Raw genomic sequence first — 21850 nt, 5'->3', positions numbered from 1 at the left:
CTTCCCCTCTCTAAACTACTTACACTTCTTCAAAGCCTCTGACCTTTCAGAGACTTCCATGCTCAACCAAGCTAATCACTCATGCAGGTCCCAAGAAAGCACCAATTTTAGGGCCATTTACCCAAATTAGATACTGGGGGAACTCATAGCATATTATAGTGAGTTGGCTGGGACCTAAGCGACAATGTCATTTGTTCAACAAACATTTGAATGCTGTTCAGAGGTCGTTAGGTGCTGAGGACATAAAAATCCTTGCAGGACCTCCCAGTCTAGCAGCCGCAGCAAGACAGTTAAACCTGTAATTGGCAAGGGGCGGCAGCGAGGCTCAGTCAGATAAGAGTCAGACTCCTGATTTTGGCTGGGGTCACGATCCCAGGGTCATGAGATGGAACCCCGCATTGGGCTCCACCCTGAGCATGGAGCCTGCTTAGGATTCTCTCTCTGCCCCTCTCCCCTACTCGCACTTGTTCTGTCTCTAAAACAGACAACAAAAAACACCCGTAATTGGCATAAAATAGTACTTTAATAAATAATATAAATAATCCTCTCATTTAGATTAAACCTTCAGTATAATCATTCCCATGAGACCCCACCCAAACCACAAGAATCAAGGTACCAGCCTACCGATATCCCCAGATACCTGTTGAATTGGACCATTACCGACTACTTTGTGGATTTCATTCTTAGGGAAGATGTGCACCCTCTCCTGACACTCAGGTTCTTTCCCTGCTGTTTGCTGCCAGCAATGGTAAGACCTCAAGCTGAACTCAAGCTCAAGTACTTGGTTCTAAATTCTAACTGCCCCTTGGAACAGTTGAGTCTTCATCAGTCCCTGAGCTCATTTTTTGTTCTGCTCAGTCATATAGATCAAAAGTTACCATGGGGACACTTGGGTGGCTCAGTCTGTTAAGCATTGACTTCGGCTCAGGTCATAGTTCTGGAATTCAAGCCCCGCATTGAGCTCTGCACTGACAGTGTGGAGCCTGGTTGGGATTCTGTCTCTCTCTCTCTCTCTCTCTCTCTCTCTCCCTCTCTCCCCCTCTCTCCCTCTCTGTCCTTGTCCCTCTTGCGCATGCTGTCTCTCTCTCTCTCTAAATAAACTTTTTTTAAAAAGTTACTATGGACTAGTTTGTATCCTCTAGAGTTTTCAGTGATTTGGAGGGAAAAATTTTTAAAAAAAGAGAATGGGGGGCGCCTGGGTGGCTCAGTCGGTTAAGCTTCCGACTTCAGCTCAGGTCATGATCTCATGATCCGTGAGTTCGAGCCCCGCGTTGGGCTCTGTGCTGACAGCTCAGAGCCTGGAGCCTATTTCAGATTCTGTGTCTCCCTCTCTCTGACCCTCTCCCGTTCATGCTCTGTCTCTCTCTGTCTCAAAAATAAATAAACGTTAAAAAAAAATTTTAAAAAAGGGGGGATTCTTTGGGAGTCATATGTTCATTATCCTGATTGTGTGATGGGTGTTATGGGTGTGCACATATGTCAAAACTTATCAAATTGTACACTTTAAGTATGTGTAGTTTACTGAATGTCAATTATAACTCATTATAGCTGTAAAAATGTAAAAGAAAAAAAAAAAAAGAAACTCAACCATACCTTGAATCCTAATGGTTTCCTAAAGAAGGAATCTCCTTTAATAGTTAATTTGAGGGACACCCGGGTGGCTCAGTCGGTTAAGCCTGCCTCTGATCTGTGTCTCCCTCTCTGTCTGCCCCTCCCCCACTCACACTCTGTCTCTCTTTCTCTCTCTCAAAAACAAAATAATAAACATTAAAAAAAATTTTTTTAAATAGTTAATTTGAGGTTGGAAGTTCCAGCATCCCTACAGGACAACTGAAAAGTAGGAACCAGGATGCCTGATTTTGATCCTGTATGCCAGCTCAGTAAGGACAAGAATCTTTTCTGAGATGTTCACTCTCTATTCTGAGCCTGGCCCGTAGTAGACTCGTTCAATGTCAGTTTAATGAACTAATGTTATCAGACAGAGGAGGGAGACCACAAATCCAGACCAAGTTCCAGACGGAGGGCATTCAAAGAAATAGTCTGACCCTATCGTGGCAACCAAGCTTCACCTACTCTCACCCATATACCCCTACATCTGAAGCCTGAAGAAGGGGGACGCAAAAAGAGGAGTAAGAAGTCCCTACCTAAGCCCCATTCAGCAGACAGCCTAGGAGGGATAGGGACAAACTTAGGACTAGAGTTACTTTGGGAAAGAAAGATTTATTTTTGAAATCAAGGAAAACTTCAGGGCCTGGGGTCGTTGGGGTAAGAGTTTACAGGGTTGTACAGAGGGACACCGTTTGGGAAGACCAGGGGCTGGAAACATTCCATCCTGTGTTAGCATATCACTGACCATTCCCATAACTCAGCCATCCTGGGATCAGCTCCCATTACCAAAGCTGCTTCCTGACTCATACTTGAACTTAGCCAAACCATCTCCCCCTGTCTGGACCCCTCTCTCTCAACAGTTTCTTCATTCTTCCCACCCTGCACTCCATAAATAATGATTGTAACAGTCCTTTGAGATTCTTTGGTAACTCAAAGAAAAGAGAGGTTCTGTTCCCCTTAATGGAAATGACTCAATCTTTCAGATGCTCTTCCTCTGGCAGCTGTACCCTCTCTTTCTCCATCAACCCCTCCGGTCTGCATTCTTCACGTCCAAAAGCAGTCCTGTGCCCATTTGCACAAATCCTAAAGCTGACCCTCATCCTCTCTAGGATGTGATCTATACCCCTCTGCTCTCTTCTGGCCCAAACCCTGGAGCCAGGCCCTGCAGCCCCTCTGTGGGCCCCTGTCTTCGAAGCAGCCCCTCCACACTCTCCTCTCAACCCAGGCAGGCTGTTTACTGCCAAACCATGGCCTCCCACCCAGCCTAACCCAGCAGGGGGTAGGCTGGGAGAAGGACCAAGGAGGGGGCCAAACGCAGTTCCAGATTGGGGAGGAATTTGCTGCCTCTCTCACACCTAGCAGTCTGGCTGGTGGAGGGACACGAAGGGGAGGAGACCCACGGGAAGTGGCCAAGAGAGATCCACGGTTTTCAGTCTGAGAACAGAACTGGAGGGAAGAAGCCAGCTCTGTGTATCCCTTCCTCCCTTCCCCAGGAATCAGACTTTTAACCCCTCTTGGTACCTGGGCAAAGAACACGGACCATGTGAGCCCTGTGCCTCAGATCTAGAAGCCCGGTTTGACATACTATCAAATATTTTAGATTCTACCTCTTGAAGAAACTCCAGGTCTCTCAGTCTCTCCTCCTTAAAAAAAGATAGTGGACGCAGGAATCACAAGATAGAGAAAAAAGATTAGAGACAGATTTGAGAAAGAGAAAGAGTGTCGATCTCCATTTTCACAGAGTGCTATTTTTCAACCTGTGGGTCTTGACCCATGGGCGGATGGATGTATTTTGAGCAATATTTTTTTCGGTGGAGAATAACAGCAGAGAATATCCTAGAAAGAAAATAGTAAGGGTAAATACTATTTCAGGTTAGATGCGCCACAATGTAGTGTATTTCTTACTATGGATCATAATTGGGGGCCATTTGTGATTTTTAAAAAAAGTTTCCTTCCCCCACTCGCCTTTGAACAGAGAAAGCAGGGACACCCAACACCACACCGCCTCCTGCTTTATTTTCCATAGAGCTGGCCTCCGTGCATCTCCTCTGGTCTCATGCCGACTCCAGGCTTCAGGTTCTCAGGTCTGGGGTCCATAGTGTCAGGTGGAACCCCACCCATGCCATCCCCATGCCTGGCCCCACCCTCCAAAGCCTGATGGAGCCTCTGGAAGCCAGGGATGCTCTTACTCCCTGAAAGAAGAAATTCAGGAGTGAAATGCACACATTTCCATCTCCTCAGCCTCCTCCCACCCACGCCAAGATGCTAAAAGGGATGTCATCTACCTGGACCGGAGAAGATGCACGATGGCAGCAGGAAGAGCTGGGGTGACTACCCTCTGAATGAATTATGTGCAGGTGAAGGAGAGATTCTGGGGTTCACAGAGTCCCACCCTGCCACTCTGCCATTGCGGCTGTCTTTCCCTGGCGTCTCTAGCCCGGGGCCTTAGGAGAGCTACTCAACAAGTCTCAGTCCCCATCCCACATTGGTCCCCTTCAGTCTACTCGCCCCCTGCCTCCCGCCTCTACCCAGTGATTCCCCAGATTGTGTCCTCTCAACTGACCTTGCTTCAAATGATCTACACCCCACAGGGCTCCCTAATGTCAGCCACCACCACATGGGGCAAAAGGAGACTCCAATTCCCTCTCTTTTCTTTCCCAAGTCCTTTCTCCAGGCTGCTTCCCCCATCACCCTTGACCCCACAACTCACAACAGAGAAATCAGGAGAAATCTCACACCCCTCAGGGCCCCGACTGCCTCACTCTTCCTGTATGCTGAGGATTCGCAGCAGAATATTATACACATCTTGTTCCATGTAACCCTGTAAGTGACAGGAAGGAAAGAAAAGGAGATGAATAACAGAAAATGGGGAGAGACAGATAAGGAATCATTCTGTGCTTTAGTCAAATGCTGTTTTACTAACTATGTCCCCTGCTTTATAGTATGTGACTTCTCTACAGCTGTTTCCTTGTCTTTCCAAGGAGATAATGATATCTACTTTCCGGGACTCCTACGAGGGTTAAAAACTATGATTATAAAGCAGAGCACAACAAATGTTCGATTCTTTGTAGTTGTTATTCTTCCTAAGCAAGGAGCAAGCCACCCACCTCTCCTCCTTGGTGAGGGATAATTTGGCTCAGGATGAAACTGAGAAAGGGCATAAGGGACAGGAAAAGGCCTTGCAGTAGATCAGAGAATTGACGAGGAAAGGCAAATGCCTCTCCCCCTCACATCCATGCACAACCACTCTTGATCTACCTAATGAGATCCGGAGACCTGGCACTGGAACATCTAAAGTCCAGCTTTCTGGGGCGCCTGGGTGGCTCAGTTGGCTAAGCGGCCGACTCCTGATACTGGCTCAGGTCACGATCTCGTATTCGTGAGATCCAGTCCTGTGTCGGGCTCCACACTGAACAGTGGAGCCTGCTTGGGATTCTCCCTGTCTCTCTCTCTCTGCACCCTCCCCTCAAAATAAATAAATAAACATAAACAAACAAACAAAGTCCAGCTTTACACAAATGACAGGTATGTGCAGGTAGGAGGAGGGACCCCAAATGCAATGCCTCCTGCCCGACTCTCTGTCCCTAGACCCTCCCGGGCTCACCTGAGCGGCATTCAGCAGGTGCTTCCTATAGGCGGAGATGATCTCTTCATGGTTCTTCTGGGAATCCTGGGAGTGAGCACCGGTGAGAGATTATGCACCCACCCCACACCCCAGCACACCCACCCTGACATGACACCACCACCCTCCCTCCCCACAGCATGAGGAACAACAGAATGAAGTGGTCAGCTGTGCCACATGGTCTCTCTCGGCCCATCAGTGGCCCAACCTGGACCCCCGCCTGGCCAGGCCTCTGCAATTCCCAGAATCTCTCCCACGCATACCTCACTGCCATGGGCCACCCACCCTCTTCCCTAGCGGTGTCCATTTCCCTGAGGGCCAAAACATACCTGTAGCTGCAGGGCAAGGCGAGCGTTTTCTCCCCGCACTGCCAAGACCTCCTCTGAAAGCTGTTCCAGCTTCTTCAACAATTCTTTGATCTAATAAATAAAGGTTAATAAAAAAAAAACTTATAAAGGGGCACCTGGGTGGCTCAGTCGGTTGGGCAACCGACTTTGGCTAGGGTCATGATCTCACGGTTCATGGATTTGAGCCCCGCATCGGGCTCTGTGCTAACCGCTTCCTCAGAGCCTGGAGCCTGCTTCCAATTGTGTGTCTCCCTCTCTCTGCACCTCCCCTGTTTGTGCTTTGTCTCTCTCTGACTCTCAAAAAATAAATAAATGTTGATAAAACAATTCCTTGATCTGAGGCCAGAAGGAAAGAAAGGGAACCAATGAGGCCCAAGTCACTTCCCACCCTGACACCACCCAGGGTCAAGGTCAGCTTTCTTTTATTGGGTATAGAATATGTGCCGGAAATTTTACACACATTGTCTCAATTCATACCCAAAACAGCTCTTCTTCTGTCCCAAGAAGAGCAAGACTTCTCTGAGAGAAGTGTGACTATTCACATTTTGTAGATAAGGAGACCAAGCTAAGGAATTTGTCAAGATCATACAGCTAACAGGTAACGAAATAATGATTTGAACCAAGATCTCTTTGAATTCATTGTTGGTGCTCTCCACTCTGTACCGAATCCTGATCTACTTGTGGCTGCTGACCACCGAGGGAAATAGAAGTGAGTTTTGTTTTTGTGGTTTGTGAGGCTGAGGCACAAACTTGGTTAATGGTAACCAGCGGTAATAGAAACGGCGGTAGTAGGGACACTAAACATAGCTCGCTTTTATTTACTGAATGCTTACCATTTACCAAAAGTTGTTTTGAGTATTTTAAACACAGTATCTTATTAATGTAATGCTCATGAAAACCCTATTATTGTCCCCATATCATAGAGGAGATTATAGATGAGGCCTAGATAAGAGACTTAGAGGTTCAGAAAACTCACCCAAGATCAGGCAGTAACTTTTGAAGCTGAAATTCAAATCCAGACGATGCCAGACCCCGCAATTTTCTTTTGCACGTTTGTCTACATGCATCTTCTCCTTCAACACCAACACAAAATTCCTTTCTTTACTTAGCCCCACCCACACTGATTCCTATTCTGCGTAACAGTCCTTCTCTTTGTATGCACTCTACGTTCCAAAAAACATATACGCCCTATGTTTTTAAATCACTCTACCTTTGACCAGGCACACAACCTTTAATAAGACATCTGATCTCATTCATTTCACAGGCAGTTCTAAAATCACTACATCCATTTCTAAATTGATTTTTTCGGATTCCTCAAACACGTCTCCTAGAAACATGGAGACTTGACACTGACTGTTGGAGTAGTCGCTGGGAAACTCCAGTTTCTAACACGGGGGTTTTCAAACTTTTTAATTTGCATGGGGGCTCTCCCTGTTGATGGCAATCTTAGGTAGAACTCGTTGGGACTGAAGTGGAAAGGGGAGAGGGAGGTGTTCCAGGCTAGCCTACTCTTCTAAACCCATCGGCCCCTGAGTCACCTCCTCCGAACCCCAGCAAAACCACAGCAACCCACCCCGACGGACCTCAGGCCTCTTGCTGAGCTGATACAGCATCTGCACTGTTGAAGAGACCTTGCTAATAAACCTTAGCAGTCCAGGGCCTGGGCTAGCTCTGGCCTGGCCGCCCTGCTTCTAACCCCGAGTCCCACATTCGAATACCTAAGCCCCCTCCTCTCTTCTATCTATACCTTAACCTTACCTCCAATCTCAACCCCAAATCCCCGAGAGCCCGGAGAACACAGCGTGGTCCTTGCAGATGACGGGAGTTCGGTTCAGCGGTATGAAACTGACTAAACCAAGGCAGGTGCGTGTCGGCGAACCCTGAGCCGCACGGACACCTTCCCCGATGGCTGCTTCGCCCCCCTCACCTTGGCCTCCTTGTCCCGGCAGGCCCCGATGAGATGCTCCACCTTGTCCCTGAGCACCTCGGCCGTCTTCTCAAACTGCTGGGAGCGGCCGCGCAGCTCGGCGGCCTGGCGCTCCTGCTCCGCGGCCCGTGCTGCCAGGTCCCCGCTGAGGCGCCGCTCCTCGGCCGCGGCCTCGCGCAGCCGGCCCATCTCCCGGCACGCCGTGTTATACTTCTCCAGGAGGGCCTTCAGCTCCTGGCCCCAAGCCTGGGCCTGGGCCACCAGCGAGCCCCGCGTTTTCTCGTGCTGCCGCAGGCTGGCGGCCTCACGGGCCCGCAGCTCGGCCACCTCCTCGGTGGCCTGGTACAGCAGCTTCTTCAGCGTCCCAATCTCCTGGCTCTTCCCACTCATCGTGGCCTGGACAGCCCGCAGCTCCTCTTCCAGCTTCCCCAGGTCCTGCTCCAGAGCGGCCACCTGGGGGGAGACTGGGCCCTGTGAGAAGGTGCCGGGTGGCTCCCCGCGGGGGCCAGGGGACCCGCGCAGCCGCCGGTTTTCCTGCTCCAGCCGGGCCAGCGAGGCTTGGGCCTCCCGGTGCCCATCGGCCAGGGCGCGGATGCAGGCCCGCAGCTCCTCCAGAGGTTCGGCCGCCGTGCGCCCCGCGACGCCCCTGCCCACCACGTCAGGCGGCAGGTCGTCCCACAGCCCGCGGAGGCCACTGCTCTGGGAGGCCAGGCGCTGCCGCAGCTGCTCGGTGGCCTCCTTCTCCGCGGCCAGTTCATCTGTCAGCAGCCCCACGCTGCGCCGCAACTGCCGCAGCTGGTCCTGTGCCTCCGGCTTGAGGACGAAATCCCGCTGCAGACACTGGCTCAGGGACTGTGGCTCCCCCTGCAGCCGCTGCTTCTCCTGCCCCAGCTGCCCCAGCTCCCCCAGCAGGTTACTGTTGCTCAGCCGCAGGGCCGCCACCTCCTTCTCCAACCGTCCCTTGGCCGGACCTCCTCCAGGCACCTGTCCCCTTGAGGGGGCCCCTAGAGGCTCTCCGCGAGCCCCAGGAGCCCCTGGCCGCCCCCCTTCATTCTCTTCGGGGGTGGTCTCTGGGCCCGCGTGCAGGGCTCCCTCTCTGGGCCGGGCAGCGGCCTCAGGGCTCACGGGTAATCCCGCCTTGGCCCTGTCCAGCCTCACCAGCACCTGCTCCAGCCTGGCCTCCATCTTCTCCCAGGCGGCCGCCGCAGCCTCTGCCCGGGGTGTCCCCAGAGCTCCCTCCAGGACCGGCCTTGACAAAGCCCCTCGGGCGGCATCCTTTTCTCGCCACACCGCGGCCACCTCCTCCCTCAGTTGTAGCAGGAGCTGGTTCACGTCTCCGGGGCCCACTGGTGCAGCCGCCGTGCCTGCTGGTTCAGCCCCTGGGGCCGGGGGCCCCTCTTTCTGGCCAGCACGTGGCTTGTCGGTGTGATCAGGGCCAAGGGCCTGTCCACCGCTGGTGGTCAGCTGCTGTCCTGTGGCTTTCCCAATGGTCTCAGACCTGGGGCTCTGGGGTGGCCCCTGTTCTTCCGGTTGGGCCCCTCCATGGGCTTCATACGGGACCTCCCCTGAGACCGAATCCTCCGCCTTCTTAGAAGCTAACGCCCGTTTGGCTGCAGCTGCAGCTGCTGCCTGCTGCTGTTTCTTTAGTTCTTGAATGCGCTCGGCCAGAAGGTCCAAGGGACAACCCTGCTCCATGCCATCTCCTCCAGGCCGCAGACTAGAGCCCTGCCCTCCTGGAGTCCCAGGCTGTGGTGATAGGAGAAGCCCCAGCTCCTGCACCTGCTCTCGAATCCCGTTCTCCAGGCCCAGGCAGGCTGCAGCTCGAGCCTCGCTCTCTTCCGTCTTTCGCACCAGCTCCTGCTCCAACTGAGAAACCTTCCTCTGCTCCTCTTCATACTTCCGCCTCCACTCATCCGGGCATGGGTCTTCCTCCTCCTCTTCCTCGGGCTCCGCTCTCCACGGGCTCTGGGGTGTAGAACCCACCAGAGACTCTGATGGGGAGGCCTACATAGAAAAAGGAATAGTGAAGTCGGGCAGCTAGCCCAGCCCCCGGACGGCCTTTCCTCTCTTAGACTGTCTTGATGCCCCGAAGACCACTCCCTGGGAGATATCCCAGTGAGATAGCCTGAGGAGGGAGATGGGGAGGGGAAGATCAGAGGCAAAAGGCACTTAGGGTCTTACCTGGGATGTAAGATCTGGATGTTGAGCAAGCCCCTGACCTATACAGAAAAGCAGGGGGGAGATGAGAGCAGAGATAGGTCCTTTTCCAGCCCACACTTTATCTTCAGACTTTTTCTGAGAGGAACAGTCCCTCGATGCAATAACCTTCCCACACATGTCTTCATGGTGCCAGGAGCCACCCCCATTGAAAGGGTCCCTGACTATCTAGCATCTTCGGTTCGCCATCCCAGAGATGCGCCAGCTCATTCATTTTGTCTGCTCACTTATTTATTGGGCACTGTGCCAGGCACGGTTATAGGCACCAGGACCTCACTGGTGAGCAAAACAGCCAGTGGCCGGCCTAGTGGGGGAGACGGAGACTGACCGTCAAATCTCACGAATAGATTTACGATCACAACCCATAAATGCTAGCGATAGTACCAGGCAGAATTGCCTTCAGCGAGACAAGGCTGCATGAAGGGATTTTGTGACCATGCTTTTGAGAATTTGGGCTCATTTCACAAGTAGCAGCAATAAGTAAATCAACATTCCACTAGCTAGTGACGATAGAGGGATTCTTTGTCCAGGAACAAACGGCATTCTAAGAAGCTTCTGGGATTCTAAGGCTATCCGGGAGAACTTCGAAGTTATGGAAGGGAACCTGCCTTACCTCCCTGCCGCCCCTGCCGGAGCAGGGCCTGCCGGAGCAGCCTCCACAGCTCCCTGTCCTCTGAGCGTACAGCATAATGCAGAGCGTCGTGCCCCTCGTTGTCCACCGCCCCTGCGTCTGCCCCGTGGCTCAGGAGAAGCTCGGCCACCTCCGCGCTGCCTTTCTCACAGGCCAGGATCAGAGCCGACCTGTGGGTTGGGACAGATCTGGGCATAGGCCTTCCCCAGGGAATCCAGGAGTCCTGGTTCCAGAAATTCTGCTCAGAGTCAGATCTCACTCGGTAGAGCAAGAACCACAGATCAGCGCCAGCCAATGACAAAGCGTTTGAGCAGACCAGAACTGTTCAAATGCCGTTCCTTGGAGGTGCAGCATCAGAAAGCCGGGGGCCAATTTGAAGGGCTCTGTGTTCATCTACTTTCTATATTGAGGTGCTGCGTGACTTCTTTATTGGCAAAAGGATCCCATTGCTTAGAAGATAGTTTGAAAACCAGTAAATTAAGCAAATGAATCCAGAAGCATCGATTCCACTCCCGGAGTCATCTGTGCCAGGAAGTCATCTGTGCCTTCTGAGCAACTGCTCAGAAGGAAGGAGGTTCCCAAGAAAACAGAGACTAGTCTTCCTTCTTCCCCAAAACACAGACACACAGACACGTGCACGCGCACACATACACACACACACACACACACACACACACACACACACTTTGTCCAGGGCCTCCTTTCTAGAGCGGTCAATGTCTGGATTTGGGAAGGGGGGTGGGGAAGGCTCACTTGGCATCCTTGTCCGTGACATTAACCTGGGCACCTCTCTGCAGTAGCTGTGAGCAGATAGCTGCATGGCCACCCAGCGATGCGATCATCAGGGGTGTACGTCCGTCCTACACAGATTGTGGGAAGGGAGGGGAGTTCATGAGGATCCAGGGGGAGACAGGGGCTTGACAATTCTACCAACTGCCCTCTCCCGACACCTCTCCAGAAAAAAGCCCAGATCCAGGGGCTGAATACTCCTTTCTGAAGGGTGAGAAGTCCTCCAGGAGATAAGGCCTAACCTCTCCATGAAGAAGAGGAGGAGGAGCAGAGGGAGAAGGAAGAGGAGGTGTGTGCAGCCGCGGTCATGGAGCTGAGCCAGTCAAGCTCTGAGAGAGAGAGAGAGAGAGGGAGGGAGGGAGGGAGAGAGAGTAGCAGCCTCCCTGTGAAGGTCACCGCCCAGCGGACACTCACATTATCTGGGACGTTCAGGAAGGCTTCGTGGTCACACAGCAGGAGAACACTTGAGGCACAGCCAGAGGAGGCTGGGGGAGGGATGGTTGGGTTAAGAAGAAGCAGGAAAAACACCTAGTCAGACTATGACCCAACATCGCCGCCAACCATTTCAGCAGTCAGCCCTGGCCTGCCCTGCTCCCCAAATGTTGTCTTCCCTCCCCTTCCGCCCGCTGGTCCCTGCAGCCACCCCATTTCCCACCGGTTCCCTGGCACATACCTGCCCAGTGCAGCGGACTACGATTTTCTGCATCCACAGCATCTTCGTTGGCACCATGCTGCAAACAGCCACAAAGGAGAGCAGCATGGGGCATGGAGGGTCCACTCTTATCACATACCCCCTCTTAGGGCACCAGCTTCCATAGTACTATGGGGAGGGGAAGGAGGACCGTGGCTCTGGCCAACTACTAGGCAAGCCCAATCCACCCCTTGTGGATGATAAGCAGCCTTGAAATTCAGCCCTGGGTCCTAACCTAAGGCCCAAGAAAAGTCAGATTATAGGCAAAGAAGCACATTAGGGAAAATGACACCTGGGTCCATGCCTGGGACTTTAGGATCATAATCGGGGAACTTGGAAAGGGCCAGGAAGAACAAAAGCAGAAGACCCATTTGCCCCGTGGCCTGTTCAACTGTGCCTTTTGGAGACCAGTTTCTAGATCGTCTGCATGTCGTTTCACCTATATATCTGTCTTAGTGCTCCTAGCCTGCAAGCTCCTTAAAAACAGATGGTAGAATTTGGGGTGGATGTGAACACCTCTGTCCTCCGGCCACCTGCCCAGCCACTCAGCAGTTGGCCTCCGCAGGGGCTCTGCCAATGGCATGCGAATGACGGGCAGGCAGTCCCTGGGAACACAGCTCTATGACCGGCCCTCAAGGGCAGCATGAAGCATGGTGTCCGCACATAGTAGGCGTTACATAAAAGTTTGTGAATTAATGAATACGTGATTATCAGCTCTCTTGCTGATGACAGGGGTCCATTTGACCAAATGTTGCTTGTGACTATAAGACAAAGTTAGAAGATTCTAGGCCCACTTCCTTCCTTCCCACAAGTAGTATCAAGAGATTTCTGTTACCTGCAGCAGGACTTTGACACATTGTGGCTGGCAGGAGATGGTGGCCAAATGCAGGGCAGTGCTTCCTGGAAAGAGAAAGAAGGGGAGATGGAGGGCGGGTGGCCCCATGCAAGCCGATGACTCACAGGGAGGGAAGGCAAGAGACGCACAGATAATCAGGGGGAGATTAGAGAAAGAAGCAAGCTCTCAGCCCCATGGGGCCAGAAATTCCTGTTCCCCCAGTGCCTGGTACCTGGCAGAGGTAGGAGTAGGGGTGAGGTAAACCCAGAGAAGGGTTTGCAGAGAGGGGAGCCCCTGGAAGGATGCTGGCCAGAGCCGGTGAGGAAGATGTGGGGGCCACAGTTAGAACTTCTGTCAGTTGGCGTCCCCCCCCCCCCCCCCCCCCGCCACTGCTGCTGTAAAGGGAGAGGCCAACAGCTTGGCCCAGTGCATGGTCTAACTCACCATCCTCGTTTTTGCTGTTGATGTCAGCTCCATTTGCCAGTAAGATAGTCAGACATTCTGTCAGGCCTTTGGAGGCTGCCAGATGAAACCTGACAGAATCAAGGCCAAGGGACAGAAGGATGAAGGGACCAGTAGATGAGGGGTGCGGGAGGCTTTGTAAGCACTGCCTGCTGTACTCCTTCACCCCCAGAGCCAATCCCCACAACAGACAGGGGAGTTCCCCGAGCCTGACTTTCTGAGGAAATGGCTATGTGGCTTACTGTCACAAAGCCAGAGGAGGCTGGGAAGCAAAGACAGAAATAAGAGCTACAGGTCTCAAGCAACCTAGACTTTTGCAGGGGTGTCCAGGGAGCGCATAGCTAACCACCTGTTGCTCTGACCACATGACCCTTTACAGACTGGGACTGTCCTAGAACAAGGCAGCCAGAGAGCAGAGCAGTGGACTGGACATTTGAAGGCTCACTTGGGCAGAGACAGGGATAATGTCCCTCCTGTCCGAATCACTCTGTCTAGCCATGTGATGCTCATGGCTACCACTTGGTTCCTGATGGCTCAAGCTTACACACCCTCCTACCCTTGCAATAAATAAACATTGTTGTTAGAAATACACCGTTTTCTGTTTGTTTCATGGGCTTCCTGTCTGGTTTTTTTGTTTTGTTTTTTGCCAGTTTTGTCAACCTGGGTTGTGAGATTGGACTCAGGATAGCTTCTTCCCTCACCATGTGTAGCACTCGATCCATAGCAAATGCTGACCAATACGCTTTCCGATTAAGACAAAAAGGGCTCTGAGGCTGTAGGCACTCCCTGGTCCTACCTGATCTTGGGGTTTAGGACTTTCAAAGGGAACCACATATCAAGGGGAGGGAGGGTGCTTGGGAGGGGCTACTCACGAGGACTGGCCGCTCGAGTTCAGCTTGGTGGGTCGGGCCGACTTCCTCGAGGCCAGGGAGGCCACGCGTCCCACATCCCCCCGCTGCACTGCCTCCAGCAGCTTCTGGTCGCGGCGGTTCCATTTCTCCACCTGGTCCAGGGCCACAAATTGTGCGAACAAAGGGGGTGGGGTTGGAGTGGAAAAAGGAAAGAAGGATGACAGGCAACAGAAGAGAGACATTGCCGAGGTCCTTCCAACATGCCACAAGTCCCTCAGCCTAGATCATTCCGTGCTGCACTGAGAAACCACTGCTGGTTATTGCCGGCCCTGTAGACTACTGGGTTTATGGTCATGTTCGAGTACTGGATGCAGAGTATTTCAGATGTCTTTTTTTTTTTTTTTTTTTAAATCATCATATGTGATTATTGCTGTCAAGTGCACAAGCTCAGAGCGATCCTAGCCACGACGCCTTTCCCTTTGGCTCTCCAGGTCTTGCCCGAGCAAACTGAACCACACCGACCACTCCCAGTTGGGCTCACGTTACCGCTCATCTCCCCACGCTGCTTTGCTTCTTGTCCTCAGATTTCTGCGACGCCAAGGCAACTAGCTTTACACCACGGCTAGGAGTCCAACTACCCAGCCATACATGCCATCTCTACCCCTCGGCTTTGGGCCCCCAACCTGGGAGGGGAAGCAGAGTTTCTGTTTTCCCATCTCATTTCTATGCCCTTTCCGTCCCCTTCCATGGCACAGCCACCCAAAGGCAAAGATAGGTCTCTAGCTAGGCTTGAGGAGGCAGCTCCCGTCCCCCTCCCTCCTCTTCACCCTGGCAGGGAGCAGCTGTCCCCGGCAACAGCCACACCTGCATGCATTGTTCCATCATTCCCGCTTGACTTTTGCAGGTGGTGGGGTAATTACAATAATTGAGGCATGGCAGGGCGTGAAGGAGAGAGAGCTGTGTGGAAACACCCAGGGCTGAGAGCACAGAACAGCCTGGTTGGATCCAGAGAGGGGAAGGGATGCAAACATCTGGGCTATGGTGAAAAGGGTCCTGGATGCACATTTTGTCAGCAGGCCCGAGTTCGGGGCCTGGTTCGGCCACTTTCTCACCTCTGGGACCCAGAACAAGCGACGGAACACCTCTGTTTCCCCATCTATAACGTGTGGGAAATAATTACTACCTCATCACGCTGTGAGCATTAAATGAGCTAACCTCATATGAGGTATATAAAATCTCTTTGTAACCTGTAAAGAACCCTACGAGCGTATGTATTCTTCTAACCAAACAGGAAGTGGGAGGGGTTGGGGGGTGATACATTACATTTTATGAGGTGTAATCGCAACAAGAAAGAGGCTTTGGGAGGAGGTGGAAAAAAATAGGGTCTATGGCAGCCCAATAACTCATTTTCGGATACTATTTACATAGCCAGGGCAAACTATGTCGCAAAAGCAGGAGAGATTTGAAACACCCACGCCCTAAGAGTGATCTCAGGCTAGTACAGCCCTTGTGACTCCATACAGTCTTTTTCAAGTGCTGTTTCAATTAGCCTCTCAACATCCCTGGAAAGCAGGCAGGGCTGAAATTATTTGATCTGACAGCAGAATAAACTCAAGCACACTGTCACCGGATAACTGTCCAGGGTCACACCACAAAATAGTGGTGAAATTGAGATCACAACCCAGGCCCCCTGACGCCCAATGCTGGTCCTCACCACCGGACCACACGCACTACTGTGGAAGAGGGTTTACTTATTGCCATGTACGCAGTCTAAGGCAGCCTCCGGGGCAAAGCCACCCACCCTCAGACGCTACTCCCTGCACAGAGAAGAGTCTCCAAACAGGTTAAGTCTCCAAGGGCAAAATAAACAAAGTGTCTGCTCCATATACCAACAGACTCTGGGATGTAGAAACATGTTATCCAATGTCCCTTGAGGACGAGTTACAGCCAGAAAAAGCAGAAAGTTAGAATTACGCCTCCACCGCAGGACACTGCCATCAGCTGATCTCAATCTGAAGTCCTCCGCTTAAAATCCTGATTCTAACACGTTCTGTCCTTGTGAATTGAGGCATGTAACGACTTCTCTGAACCTCAGCTTCCAAGTGATATAATGTGCTATAAAGCACCTAGCACTATGCCACATAGTGGGTGCACAATAAATGCTAGTTCCAATCCCCATCCTTCCTAGCCTTGCTGGGCACATTTTGGATGTGCCAGAAATTCTGGGTTCAGAATTCTCCATACAGGGGAACGGGAGGCAGGGATCTTGCTCATATCAGCCAATGCATAAGAGCCAGGCTGTAGAGATGGTGAAGGTGGGTCTTAGCAACATAGACACGTTTCTTTCCACTAGAGAGCTCTAAATCCACCTGATTTTTTAAATATATATATTTTTAAAGTTTTATTTATTTATTCTGGGACAGAGAGAGGCAGAGAAAGGGAGAGAGAGAGGATCCCAAGCAGGCTCTGCACTGATAGCGCAGAGCCCGACCCAGTGCTCGAACCCACGAACCGTGAGACCTTGGCCTGAGCCAAGATCAAGACTCAGACGCCCAACTGAGCCACCCAAGCGCCCCTAAATCCACCTTGTTTGTTTCCTATAATCTTGTTACCCTAAGACGAATTTAGAAGAGGTGGAAATTCGTCACGGCCAAACCTCTGTAGAACTAGGATGAAGGACAGAGGATGCTTCCATATTCCAAGATCCAGTCCACTGCTCACCGCAGCTCCTTGGACAAGAAGCACTGGGTTGCCATCACAGCCTCAAGGGAGCAATCACCACATTAATCAGCAGACTCAAAAACAAGGATAAGCTTTGTATTTCTGTAGCCAAGATTAGGGGCCTTTGTACAAGTAATTGTGGCCTTACCTTATCTCTGGCTGTGTGCCCATAAGCATCCTACTGAGATGGGACACACCAACAGGAGAGAGAGAAAGACTGGCTACGTGTGTAGGACAGGTGCATGGAAATGGAAAGGCTGCCTTAGAGGAAGCAGGAGCTGACTCTCAAAAAAAAAATTTTTTTTTTAATGCAATTGACATTCCTCTAAGCTGATTCAGTGCCAACTGTTGAAAGCTATTTTTTGGTCTACTTCCTACATAGGCAGAGAAAGCTAATAGGTAAGACTCCCTCAAAAAGCATCATCTATCAATCAGACTAAAATAAAACGAGACCATAAGAGCCGGGTTTTTCTTTGTGTCTTTGTTTTGCTCTTTATATTCTGGATAACTTAGATTAACTTTAAAATGATCACTGATCTTTGCTCCTGATCTCAGTCTAAGGGTGCGGGGATCTGGCCCTGGACCCGGGGGTGGGAGTGGAGACAGGCAGGGGCAATCCTCCGGTGAGACTTGGAAGCCAGGCTTTGGGAGTGGCCAGGAAGGCTTGTTGCATTGTTTCTCTGACAAACATGTTCAGAGTGGTTAGCCACCCAAGGAGTGGAGGAATTTATCATAAGGGTGAGGAAGTTTCAGGAGGAAACAATTTGCAGCTGACACTGGCCTATTTTTTAAGCTTTTTGTGATCCATCCTGACCGAGGCAACTGTTTTCTTTCCAGCTAGATAGCTCTAAATCCACCCAATTCACTTCCTATGAGCTTGTGACACTAAAGAGAGTCAAGAATGGGTGGAAATTCTTCATAGCCAAACATCTGTAGAGCTGGCGTGAGGGAGGGATGTTTCCAAATTCCAACATTCCGTCCATTGCTTACTCCAGCACCTTGGAAAGGAGACACTGACCAAGGATTGGAGAATCAGGAAAAATGAAATAATTTCCCCATTCCTAAGGAGCAGGCAGACTGCACAGACCGGAAAGGGAAGGGCAATGTGGAGGACTTTCAGTGACTAGGGAAGTGTCCGTGTGAATCAGAAAATCATTATCAGTTAAGACAGAATCTGAGTAGCTTCAGTTTCTGGTACCTATCCTAGTCAGCCAGTAAATGCATTTTGATTGGCTGATCCATGTGTGGAGATGACGGGAGAAGCAATCACAAGTGGGACAAGGACAGGCCTCAACAGAGTTCTTACTCTTGCCTCATAGCTCACTCACATCCAGGCTTCTGTGGCCTGCCCTTGCAGAGCGAGCTGAGCTGTTCTCATGTTTGCTCCTGAGGGACACCACTAAGTCAGGTTAGGCTAAGTAATATTCCCACAGGTCGCTGGCTACTTCACTTCTAAATGAGCCCCAATCCCAATCTCCACAGAAAATGCCATCCCCAGATAGGGGGTCTCTCTATAAGAGATCTTCAGGGAAGAGGCAGCTACGTCCTCTCTGTGCCCCACCTTGTGTAATCGGCCTCATGTTGTTTTCTGGGAGAACATGGGGGATAGAGTGACTTCTACTGGGAGCTCTCAGAGAGCATCCACTATACCCTCTTCTCCTATGGTCACCTTTCCCCAACTCAGTCCAGGAAGCAGAGAGCACAAGGCCTAAGCAACTGAGTAAGGGTTCTGAATGAAGGAAGATTCTGGGGAGAAGCAGGCAGGAGGTCTTGACTGGTCCAAGAACCAGTCTGATAACCAGACACTGCAGTGAGCTGGCCAGGATGGATTCTGCAGGCAACTTACCCAGTTCCTTGGGGAGCTGCCAGACAAGTATGTCTCTTCTACCAGTGCCTGCCAGGCTGGGGGACTGCAAGATTAACCCACAGAGAGCAGGCAGAAGGAGGTTGGGGCAAAAGGGGGAAAACTAGGGTTGACAACCATTGGGCAGAGAGGGGCAGGGAGCCGAAGGGGGCAAGGAGGAGGCTGCTGGTGTGGGAGTACCAATTGGAAAGAAGTCTGGAGCGATGTTGGAGAGCCACTGGTGCTGATGAGATAGCAGGAGTGGAAGAGGCCGGGGTTGGGGGGGGGGGGGGGAGATGGGAGGCAGGGACAGAGAAGATTTTGAAGCAGGGCTAATGGAAGGCACTGGCCTGGGAGTTTGTTGGGCCGAGAGGAAACAGCAAGGATAGAGCCACATGAGAGGGCAGGGTTGGAAGGACAGATCAGGGCCGAAAATGGGGCTGTGGGGCAAAACTTGGGACATACAGTGGAACTTGGGGCTGAGCAGGGACTGGGGATAGAGCAAATGCTTGGTGTTCAGTACTGTGAGAGAGCAAAAGTAGACACGGCCTTCAGGGAGGGGCAGGGGCTGCAGGAAATATCTTAGAAGTTGGGGGTGCACATGCTAGGAGGACAAGAAAGGGCCAAGAGAAAGGAACTTGGGGGAGGGCAGACGTTAGGAAGGCAAGTCGGCGGCTAGAGGACCAGGGTCTTGGGGAAGGCAGGGCTGGCGGGCTGCATTGCGGGAGTGGAAGAGCTGGAAAGACCGATAAAGAAAAAAGGCGATGGTGCATGAAGATGGGACTCAGGACTTCTGTCACCACAGGGCTTGGACCCCAGCCCCATCCTCCCGGACATTTTGGCACCTACCGCCACCTGTGAGCTGGAGCAGGAGAAGATGCGCTTCATGGCCAGGGCCAGAGCCACGGGGGGACGGGGATGCGCGGAGAACGGGGCTACAGGTTCCCGAACCCACGGGACTCGGCTGCGGCTCTGCAAGAGAGAGCTGTCAAAAGCAGAGTGGGACCCGTTCCAGGACCCGCCCCAGGACCCGCTGGGCTCAATCAGATACGAGAACCCGAGAACTGGCCTTAAAACTCCGCCCCTGGCCCTGCCCTACTCTGACGTTGCAAAAGCATAAAACCTGCAGTCTTTGGTTGCGACTTGGGCATGGTCTCAAACCTCGCCCTCCCAAAGCAAACCCGCCTCCAGCTCCAACCCACTCTATGGCAGAAGGTACCACCGGAGCTCAGGCTAAAACTCCGCCCCCAGCCCCACCCCTCCGCAGTTTCAGGCTGCGGCTCCGCCCCCAAGCCCCGCCTCAGCCCCACCCTTTCAGGCGTGGCTTCAGGTCTGAGCTTCGCTAGGTCGGCTGTGTTCTTACCAACTGTCGCGTTTAACCACTGGTGACGACGCTTTTATTATATCCAGAGACATCTGGCCTGCTTAATTACCTCTGCTTCCTTCCCCCATTCCCTGACCAAAAACACAAGCACAAAAGAGGCTTTGAAGAGAGCAATTTGGAAACCGGAGGAGAGTGTGGTGCAGAGCAGAGGATTGAGCTGGGATGATTGCATGACCCTCCGCAACCTGGGGGGAAAAAACCTGAGGGAAAGGAGATCAGGCTTAATACTGTAACAAAACCTGTAACTTAGAAAATAGTAGAGGGGGAGGAGAGAATTCTTATGTTAAGTAGCTCCCATTTGAAATAAACCCCACAAAACTGTCTAAACTATTTCCACTGCCCTTTAAATTCAGATTCTCAGCAATTCTTGAACTGTCAGTTGCAGCTAACTGGTCTGCCCATGTGTCCTTTTGATAAGGGATAGGAGCAGAAAAATGTTCACCGTTAGCCCAGAAGGCTTACCTATAGCCTACATAGTTTCAATAAGAATCAAATACCAGCTGGTTGCTACATTCTTAAAGGGAAGCTCTCATGACTGCCTATAAATCTCACTGATCATTAATATTGAACTCAATGATAAGCACCAGAGAAAACTTGCAAAAGTACTTTTCGGAGTAGAAATTTGAAGAAGGCATTTTTATGATCTAATACTCCTTGCACATCCCCTCCCCCTTGAGCACTAAGCATATAACCACCAGCTTCATTCACACAGCAAAAGAACAACTCTTTCTGCTCCCTGTCCCTGTGTTACTAAAATAAACTTGCTAAGTTGCAACATACAACATCTCAAGAATTCTTTCTTGACCCGTGTGCTCAATGATTCTACATTTTTGGTGGCCCATACGGGGACAAGGGAGTGAATTCAGGAGCTTGATGCAACTTTGTAAATCTTCGTTACCCCTGGTCTTTGTTTCTTACCTGTTTTTCTTTTTCAGAGGTGTCCTGTTGCCCAGGTGCTCAGGAGAGGAACTCTTGCCCATAGCTACACAACAGAGAGGGATGAACTCTTGCCACCAGCTGGACACTATTACCTCAGCCCTAATGGCGTTGGTCTCAGAAACCAGACTCTCCTTGTTTTTCCTGTTCTTTTAACCAATATATTTTTGTTGGGCATGGGATGGCCACATATGTCTTTAGGATGGCCACCAATCTCAAGACTTCCATGTAATGTTTCCTCCTAAATAACCCGGTATGATCCCTTGATGAGCGTAAAATCCAAGATACGTAAGGCTGTGTGCTTCCTGAAAGGGACCGGATGAAGCGATTGATTACCCAGTTGGGGTACTCACCCAACAGGGCACCGAGCTCTTGGGACTGGATCATGGATAAAGCTCACAACAAAGTTACCTGGGGACACCTGGCTGGCTTAGTCAGTAGACCATGTGGCTCTTGGTCTCATGGCCATGAGTTCAAGTCCTATGTTGGGCATGGAGACTACTTTAAAAAAAATAATAATAAAAGAAAAGAAAAAGAAAAAGAAAGTTGCCCAGAACACGTAGGAGTTCCATACTTTCATTTTTTCATACTCTCATTTTGTCCTTACCCATGGGCTACTTGGCATGTTCCATCCTGCTCTCAGATTGAAAGTGCTTCTAGTTTAGATATATGACAATTAATATGATATAAAATAGCTGCCCCTTCTTAACAAGGGCCAAGACTTCTACCCCATCCATTAATACCAGATCTAGAGGCTAGGGTACTATTATTGGTCACCAAATACTTTGGCTCCCCCAAAATGGAAAGAGGCAGCCCCAATCTCTGCAGCATTTCAGTCCATTCACCAGCACCTATTGTAGTCTAGAATGAAATGGGGAAGGGAAGGGAGGTCAACATGCCTTCTTGGGGAGTACAAAGGTGTCAGAGCAGTCAAGAAAGAGGGACGCCTCCCCCCACTCTGAACCCCAGGAAACTTTGGCAATATT

At 51.3% G+C, this 21850-nt stretch overlaps 1 protein-coding gene across 3 annotated transcripts; it reads right to left on the bottom strand.

Moving 5' to 3' along the window:
- Positions 1 to 1375: 1375 nt before the first annotated feature.
- On the bottom strand, positions 1376 to 19729 carry ANKRD35 (ankyrin repeat domain 35). Of its 3 annotated transcripts, XM_060622224.3 has the most exons (14): positions 19394 to 19729; positions 14002 to 14132; positions 13112 to 13200; positions 12668 to 12732; positions 11815 to 11872; positions 11556 to 11626; positions 11106 to 11212; positions 10335 to 10522; positions 9686 to 9723; positions 7505 to 9508; positions 5560 to 5649; positions 5213 to 5278; positions 4319 to 4429; positions 1376 to 3800 (listed from the first exon to the last, which is right to left on the bottom strand). In XM_060622224.3, exons 1-13 carry the CDS (start codon positions 19430 to 19432, stop codon positions 4367 to 4369), a joined length of 3009 nt encoding a protein of 1002 aa, XP_060478207.1. In that variant the 5' UTR covers positions 19433 to 19729; the 3' UTR covers positions 1376 to 3800; positions 4319 to 4366. The 3 variants fall into 3 exon arrangements, with proteins under 3 accessions (XP_060478207.1, XP_060478204.1, XP_060478205.1); XM_060622221.3 differs by lacking the exon at positions 19394 to 19729 and having other exon boundaries at positions 14002 to 15043; XM_060622222.3 differs by lacking the exon at positions 19394 to 19729 and having other exon boundaries at positions 1376 to 3444; positions 14002 to 15043.
- Positions 19730 to 21850: the final 2121 nt, after the last annotated feature.

Source organism: Panthera onca, chromosome C1 (genome assembly GCF_046562875.1).
Source record: "Panthera onca isolate mPanOnc1 chromosome C1, mPanOnc1 haplotype 2, whole genome shotgun sequence".
Classification (NCBI taxonomy): domain Eukaryota; kingdom Metazoa; phylum Chordata; class Mammalia; order Carnivora; family Felidae; genus Panthera; species Panthera onca.
The sequence above is the reverse complement of the archived record's forward strand: the minus strand, read 5'-3'. Positions and strand labels throughout refer to the sequence as shown.

What these genes read in the sequence shown, in the direction of transcription:
- ANKRD35 (XM_060622221.3), bottom strand. Translation starts at nt 14,222, where the DNA reads ATGTCTCTCTTCTGTTGCCTGTCATCCTTCTTTCCTTTTTCCACTCCA. An exon ending in ATCCAGATCTTACATCCCAG is followed by an intron (nt 9,509 to 9,685) that starts GTAAGACCCTAA and finishes TTTTCTATGTAG; the next exon opens with GCCTCCCCATCAGAGTCTCT. An exon ending in ACCTGCTGAATGCCGCTCAG is followed by an intron (nt 4,430 to 5,212) that starts GTGAGCCCGGGA and finishes TGTCACTTACAG; the next exon opens with GGTTACATGGAACAAGATGT.